We start from the raw sequence: 8,400 nt of genomic DNA on the forward strand, positions 1-8,400 counted from the left end.
CAGAACCTACAAGATGGTCAGGGGATCAGGCCCAGCCAGCATGGATTCAGGAGGGGCAGGTCCCCCCAGTCCTGTCACTCCCTGACATCCTCAAAAGTCCCTCCCCAGCTTTCTTGGAGCCCCCTTCAGATCCTGGAAGGCCACAAGAAGGTCACCTCAGAGCCTTCTATTCTCCAGACTGAACAGCCCCAACTCTCTCAGTCTGTCCTCATAGGAGAGGTGCTCCAGCCCTCTGCTCATCCTGGTGGCCCTTCTCTGCACACCTTCCAGCATGTCCATAGCCCTCTTGGAACAGAGGCTCCAGAACTGGATGCAGTACTCCAGGTGGGGTCTCAGCAGAGCTGAGCAGAGGGGGAGAATCACCTCCCTTGCCCTGCTGGCCACACTTCTCCTGCTGCAGCCCAGGCTCTGCTTGGCTCTCTGGGCTGCAAGTGCACATTGACAGCTCCTGCTGAGCTTCTCATCCCCCAGCACCCCCAAGTCCCTCTCCTCAGGGCTGCTCTCCAGCCAGTCCCTGCCCAGCCTGCATTTGTGCTTGGCATTGCCTGCACCCAGCTGCAGGACCCTGCCCTTGGTCTTGTTGACCCTCCTGAGGTTGGCTTGTGCCCAGCTCTGCAGCCTGTCCAGGTCCCTCTGGATGGATCCCTTCCCTCCAGCCTGTGCAGGTCCCTCTGGATGGATCCCTTCCCTCCAGCCTGGCCAGGTCCCTCTGCATGGATCCCTTCCCTGCAGCCTCTCCAGGTCCCTCTGGATGGATCCCTTCCCTCCAGCCTGTCCAGGTCCCTCTGGATGGATCCCTTCCCTCCAGCCTGTCCAGGTCCCTCTGGATGGATCCCTTCCCTCCAGCCTGTCCAGGTCCCTCTGGATGGATCCCTTCCCTCCAGCCTGTCTGCTGCACCACACAGCTTGGTGTCATCAGCAAACTTGCTGAGGCTGCACTCAATGCCACTCTCCATGGCACCAACACAGATGTTGAGCAAGCCTGGTCCCAGGACTGAGCCCTCAGAGAGTCCACTTGTCCCTGGCCTCCACTGGGACATGGAGCCATTGACAGCCACTCTTTGGGTGCAGCCATCAAGCCAGTTCTTTATCCATCTCATGGTCCACCCATCAAACCCATGTGGCACCAGTTTGGAGAGCAGGATGTGGTGTGGGACAGTGTGGAAGGCTTTGCTCAGGTCCAGGTCAATGACCTCAGTTGCTCTCCCCTCATCTGTTGATGTTGTGACCTGGTCATGGAAGGCCACCAGGTTTGTCAGGCAGCATTTGCCCTTGGTGAAGCCCTGCTGACTGTACCCAATCACCTCTTCACTATTCTTCTGTCTCAGTGAAGAAGATTCTTCTAATCTCCAACCTAAACCTCCCCTGGTGAAACTTCAGGCTGTTTCCTCTCATCCTATCACTAATTACCTGGGAGAAGAGACCAACCCCCAGCTGGCTCCAACCTCCTTTCAGGGAGTTCTACAATGAGGTCTCCCCTCTGCCTTCTCTCCTGCAGACTGAACACCCTCAGTTCCTTCAGCTGCTCCTCACCAGCCCTGCCCTCCAGACCCCTCATCAGCTTTCTTGCCCTTCTCTGGGCACATTCCAGCACCTCAATATCCTTCTTGGAGTGAGGGCTCAAAACCTGAACACATTACTCAAGAATATTGCCCTCCTATAGCTTGCTTCAGCACTCCTATGAGGACATCCCTCCTTAAATGATCTCCTCTGTGTCTCACAAAAGCACAGAGTGAGTCTCCAGCACTGACTCATTCATCTCTAGAGCTACTACACATTCTCATCTGCTCCACATCTTCAGTACCTCTAGGGCTCGAGCTGAATGACAGAACATTAGCAACAGGCATTTCATTAACACTACAGGCAGTCCAAAATTTCCCATTGAAGCCTTCCTTGCTTTGTGTCCTCTGACAGGAAAGGAAATTGGTGGGGGTTAGGGAAAAAAAAAAAGACAAAAGACAAAAAAGAAGAAAATAATTAAAAAAGAAGATAATTTATTTGGTTTGTATATATAGAATCATAGAATCAGTCAGGGATGGAAGGGACCACATGGGTATATATGGGCTGTATATATATGCTCTGTGAGGTGGATTGCAGACTGGCATGATAACAGATTTCAGAGGGTCCTCATCAGTGGCACAGACTCAACTTGGAGGCCTGTGGCCAGTGGTGTCCCCCAGGGATCAGTACTGGGTCCAGTTTTGTTCAATATCTTTACCAACGACCTGGATGAGGGCATTGAGATTACCCTCAGCAAGTTCCTGAGGATACAAAACTGGGGGGTTGGGGGAGGTTGGCTGACACCTGTCAGGCTGTGAGCATCCAACATGACCTGGACAGGCTGAGAGCTGGCTGCAGGCAAACCTCATGGAGTTTAATAAGGACAAGTGCAGGGTCCTGCATCTGGGGAGGAACAACAACAGGCACCAGGACAGGTTAGAGGCTGCCCTGCTGGAGAGCAGCTCCACAGAGAAAGACCTTGGAGTGCTGGTGGGCAGCAAGTTCTGCATGGGACAGCAATGTGCCCTTGTGGCCAAGAGAGCCAATGGGATCCTGGGGGACAGCAAGAAAAGTGTGGGCAGCAGGGCTGGGGAGGTTCTGCTCCCCCTCTGCTCTGCTCTGCCCTGCTGAGAGCACAGCTGCAATCCTGTGTCCAGTTTGGGGCTCCCCAGTTCCAGAGAGACAGAGAGCTGCTGGAGAGAGTCCAAGGGAGAGGCAGGAGGATGCTTAGGGGACTTGAGCATCTCCCCTGGGAAGAGAGGCTGAGAGGCCTGGGGCTGTTTAGTGTGGAGAAGAGAAGGCTGAGAGGGATCTGATCAATGTCTCTCAATGTGTGAGGGGTGGGTGTCAAGGGGAGGGGGCCAGGCTCTTTTGGGTGCTGCACAGTGACAGGACAAGGAACAATGGGTTCAAATTGGAACATAGAAGATTTCAGCTCAACAGGAGGAGAAACTTCTTTGGTGTGAGGGTGACAGAGCCCTGGAGCAGGCTGCCCAGAGGGGTTGTGGAGTCTCCTTCTCTGGAGCCTTTCCAACCCCACCTGGATGCATTCCTGTGCAGACTATCGTAGGTGATCATCCTGCTCTGGCAGGGGGGCTTGGACTTCATGATCTCTGGAGGTCCCTTCCAACCTCTGATATACTGTGAGACTGTGAGACTGTGATCTAAAGACAAAGAGGAATAATCTAAAGATGAATTAAATATTAGAGCCTGGAATGGGTTGTCCAGGGAGGTGGTTGAGGTCCCATCCCTGGAGGTGTTTGCAGCCAGGCTGGATGAGGCTCTGGCCAGCCTGCTGTAGTGTGAGGTGTCCCTGGCCATGGCAGGGGGTTGGAACTGGCTGAGCCTTGTGGTCCCTTCCAACCCTGATTGATTCTAGGATTCTATGATTCTATGATATTGTTGAGGGGGCTTGGAACTAGATGATCCCTGAGGTCCCTTCCAACCCTAACAATTCTTTGAAGAAAACAATAATATAAATAAATCTTCTGTATTCTGCAGGATCTCTGGGCACAGACAGTCTCTTGCAGACAGGCAAAGTCCTGTCCTAGCTGCTCTGGCCTCGCTGGAGGCATCTGGGTTCAAATGCTAATGCAAACAAATCATCCATGTCATGGTCTGGGAGTAGCCTCCATCCCCCATGGCCATCACCTCTGCTCTGAAGCTCCAGGCAGGCCTGGGAGGAGGTCAGAAGCACACAATTTCTGCAGTGTTGTTTTGTCTGGGTATCAGGAGGTTAGGAAAGGGAATTCCTCCTTTTAGCATGGGCTTCCCTGATGACCTTGGGCTGCTTGCTTACTCCATCCCATGCTCTGTTCCCTCACCTCAGGAGGACAGAGTGAGTTCAATAAATCATTGCTGGTCTCTCTTCCTCAGCCTCAGAGCATCACATTTCGCTGATCTGCAGTGGTGGCAGAGGGCTGTAAGGAAATATCCTCCTTGCTCTCTGCTGCTGGGGAACCTTCATCCATGGGTATCCTGGGATGCATCAAGAAAGGTGAAAGGTTTGGCCAGCAGGGCTAGGGAAGTTCTTCTCCCCCTCTACTCTGCCCTGCTGAGAGCACAGCTGCAATCCTGTGTCCAGTTTGGGGCTCCCCAGTTCCAGAGAGACAGAGAGCTGCTGGAGAGAGTCCAAGGGAGAGGCAGGAGGATGCTTAGGGGACTTGAGCATCTCCCCTGGGAAGAGAGGCTGAGAGGCCTGGGGCTGTTTAGTGTGGAGAAGAGAAGGCTGAGAGGGATCTGATCAATGTCTCTCAATGTGTGAGGGGTGGGTGTCAAGGGGAGGGGGCCAGGCTCTTTTGGGTGCTGCACAGTGATAAGCCAAGGAACAATGGAGACAAACTTGAACAGAGAAGATTTCAGCTCAAACAGGAGGAGAAACTTCTTTGGTGTGACTGTGACAGAGCCCTGGAGCAGGCTGCCCAGGTAGGTAGTGGAGTTTCCATCTCTGAAGACTTTCCAAACCCACCTGGATGCATTCCTGTGCAGACTACCCTAAGTGATGCTGCTCTGGCAGGGGGGTTGGACCTGCTGATCTCTGGAGGTCCCTTCCAACCTCTAATCTACTGTGATTCTGTGATACTGTGATCCATGCACAAGCCCACCAAAGGCCATGGAGAACAAGCCCCATATCAGCCATCCTTGCTCCTCTCTAACAAAAGGTCACCAGAAGGTAACTTGAGTTGCAGGGTGGCCCAAAAAGGTTGCTCAAAATAGGCTGTGGAGTCTCCACTCTTGCCTGAAACCCACCCAGCAGGGACTCCTGTAGCAGCACGGTTCTTGATAGTAAGGATTTGGAGAATTTGGCTTTTAGAAAGAACCCAAACAATAAACAACACTTACCAGATGCCTAATTTGAACAGAAAATGAGAACAATTAGCCCCAGCATCACTCATGCACTAATGAAGAGGTGCTCGTGTTCCAGGGCTGAGCATCAGAGCAAACGCTTCTCTTCCAATATGCCTCAAGGAAGAAGAACATGGAAGTGGGAGAGCAGATAAGGACCCAAGGGGGAAAGAGAAGCCCTGAGGGTGTCCTGAAGGATGAAGAGCAACACAAGGAGGGCTGAACCCTTCAGGTTCCTCTTGGGTTCAGTATCTGAGCTGCTCCCAACCCCTTTGCTTGGAGAGGACACTCAAACCAGTCTGAATTTGCTGGAGCAGACAGGAGGGATGGCACATAGAAGGATGACGAGAGGGTGAGCAGTCTGCATTTCCATATGCAAATAACTAAGTCTAATTATCCTTTACACCAGTGGAGGAGAACACCACAACAGCTCTCCAGCCCTAGGACAGCTTTCTGCTCTTGAATCATCGAATCAAAGAATCCCAGGGGCTGTATGGGACCTCTGGAGATCATCTATTCCAACCCCCTGCCATCACTGAGCTCCAGACCTTGGAAGATGACCAGACAAAAAGCTGAGTCAAAAATCACAGCAGGCCAAAGCAGACTGAAGGGCTGTGTTTACTTCTGGAAAATCCTTAACCCCACACCCTCCATCCCTGCAAAACAGACACCTTGAAAATCCCTGGCCATGTCTTCAAGTCTCAACCAACCATCAGCACCACACCTGGATCCCCACCTGAGCCCACAGCACCCCTCTCACCCCCAGGAAGAGCCTGAAAGGACACAGAACTACAGCCAAAAAAACCAAAATCTCTTCACAACCATTTCCCACCCGAGGACATGGGAAGGTTGACAATTGCCAGCTCTGCCATGGCCATGGTGGGACAGAGGAGGCCAAACCCAGCTGCATTTTAAGCCTGCATGAATTCCCTACCCATCTGAGGGCAGGGTGCCAGCTCTGAATCTCCCTGGGGAGGGGAAATCCACCGTTCAAAGGCATAAACACCTTGGCAACCACACAGGTACAGGGAGGAGAAGGAGGAGAAAAGGTTGCAGCGACACTTTTGTCCCACCTTTGCTCTCCACCCCAGCCTCGGTGGCGGTGGGCTCTGCCAAGGAAAGCTCTGGAAAACACAACTGCAGCAAACCCTCCTTGCAGGGCAGCCACTCCAGCACCTTTGTTTTGCATTCCCAACGCATCCAACCCCCCCCCCCCTTCAACCCAGAGAGAAAGAACAACAGCATCTCGTGGCAAGGAGTTCGGCGCTCCGAATCCCGTATGGAATCTCTTCCCGGGGTGACATGAGGGCATCTCATCCCAAACCAGGGTGGGGGGAATGATGGAAGGGGGTGGGGGACACACACAGAGGGATGTGAGCGGTGTTAAACATGGCAGCATCCGACAGCTGCCCCACCCAAGCGGCCTAGGACGCCTGTCACCTGCATCCCGGGATGCTTTGTCTGGGGGGGATGCTCCCAGCCCGGGGTCCTGCGTGGGACCTTCCTGTGCGTGTGCCCACCTGCGGGCGGGACCCTGGGGATGCAGGGATGTGGTCAGGATGCCTGGTCCTTGGGGTTGGCTGCACCACGGCAGCCGGGGAGGGGGGGGCGGGGGGGGGGTGAGCTTGGAAAGGACCAGCAGCCACTGGGCACATCCCAGGGATGTGATCCCAAACCACCTTCTGCTGAAAGGCAAGGCGGTGAGAGGCGCTGAATTCGGGGATGCGGTCGGGGGAGGTGCAGAGGACACAGGAAGCTGCTGCAAAGCCAGCAGACAAAAAGGAGCACGGCTTCACCACCTGCACGGCAGCTCCCCACACTCCAGCAGAGACAGGCAAAGGTGGGGAATTTTAAGGACATCCTCCCCACCCCCACTCCAGCAGGAGGGAGAACAGCAAATCCCCCCCTCTCCCAAAAGATTTCCAAGCCGTATTCACCCAAGTCCCAGGGTAAGGACCGGCATTAAGGAACTGGAGAAAGGATGAGGGTTCACCCAACTCCTACGGTAGGGATGGGCAACAAGGGACTGGAGAAGGGTGGAGGGTTGGGATGGAATAGAGGGGGGGTAGGATCTCACCTGTAAGACGAGCTGACCCCCGCCGCCACCTCCTCCTTGATCTGCCTGTTGAGAGCATCGGCGGCCGCCCTGCCCCCGCCCGCCTCCTCTACCTTCTTCCGACCCTTCTCTCTCCCATCCCCGGCCCGGATCCCTTTGGGTTGCTCATCCTCCACCTCCGCATCTTCCTCTTTCTTCTCGGGAAGAACCTTCCGTCTTTTCTCCTGAGCTGGTTTCTCCGGGGAACCGCGGTCCAGGGCAAGGACCGGGGAAGGTCCTGGTTTAGGGATCCAAGGATGATCCCCGCGTTTAGGGATGGGCCAGGCACGGAAATCCTTCTGGTACTGGGTCTCCTTCTCGAAGGGGGTATCCGAAGGCTGGTATTCGCTTTTGGGTTTGCAGCTGGGTTCCGGTCTTTGCACCTTCCAGGGTTTGTAATCGTGTCGCATCACCGAATCAGCCGGGGGAGAGGCGTGGGGAGCCGGCCCGGGGCGGGTAGCACCGGGAGCCGCTTCCCCCGCACCTCCAACCCCCGCCGCTGCCGCCGCTGCCTCCCCAGCGGGCTGGGTTTCGATGGGGGCAGAGGGGCGAGAAGGAGGAGGCTGAGGCAGATGATGCGCGGGAGCACCGGGATGCTCGGTGGCCTCCGAGTACTTGGTAAAAACGAGAGGGACGGCGATGTCGGCTTTGTCCAGCTGGTTCCAGAAGCGGGCGATGCAGCAGGCGCGGGTGATGCAGGGCCACGCCATGGCGGCCCCGCGCAAGGAGCGCACCCGCTCCGCACCGCGCTCCGCGCCCAGGCAGCGCCGGGCGCAGGCAGGCAGCGGAGGGGTGAGGCGGGGCGAAAATGGGCCTGGCCACGCCCCCCGCCGCGCGAAGGGGACTAAGGGGTGTGGCCGAAGGGGGCGGGGCTTGTGCGGTATAAGGCAGGGGGGGGGGCAGACCTGCAGGGCTGGGCATTAACACACGTCAACATGCATGAACGCGCTGAGTCACATACATGTCAGACATGCACACACCTGCAGAGTCACACACATGAATGCACACACATGTTAGACATGCACACACAGCACAGTCACAAACACATGCACACACATGTTAGACATGCACACACAGCACAGTCACACACACATGCACACACATGTCAGACATGCACACACTGCAGAGTCACACACACATGCACACACATGTTAGACATGCACACACAGCAGAGTCACACACACATGCACACACATGTCAGACATGCACACACTGCAGAGTCACACACATGCATGCAGACACATGTCAGACATGCACACACCTGCAGAGTCACACACATGCATGCACACACATGTCAGACATGCACACCTGCAGAGTCACACACATGCATGCAGACACATGTCAGACATGCACACACCTGCAGAGTCACACACATGCATGCACACACATGTCAGACATGCACACACCTGCAGAGTCACACACATGAATGCACACACATGTCAGACATGCACACACTGCAC

The 8,400-nt window shown here is 55.1% G+C and overlaps 1 protein-coding gene across 1 annotated transcript in view; it reads right to left on the reverse strand.

Annotated features, from left to right (window-relative positions):
- Positions 1-7,650, reverse strand: part of MAP6 (microtubule associated protein 6) — a 47,637-nt gene extending 39,987 nt beyond the window's left edge. Inside the window, exon 1 of the mRNA XM_054389447.1 lies at positions 6,923-7,650. Coding sequence (XP_054245422.1) covers positions 6,923-7,650 — 728 coding nt within the window. The remainder of the gene's footprint in view (positions 1-6,922) is intronic.
- Between the last annotated feature and the right edge of the window lie 750 nt (positions 7,651-8,400).

The sequence above is a fragment of the Indicator indicator genome, chromosome 1 (genome assembly GCF_027791375.1).
Source record: "Indicator indicator isolate 239-I01 chromosome 1, UM_Iind_1.1, whole genome shotgun sequence".
In the NCBI taxonomy this organism is placed as follows: Eukaryota; Metazoa; Chordata; class Aves; order Piciformes; family Indicatoridae; genus Indicator; species Indicator indicator.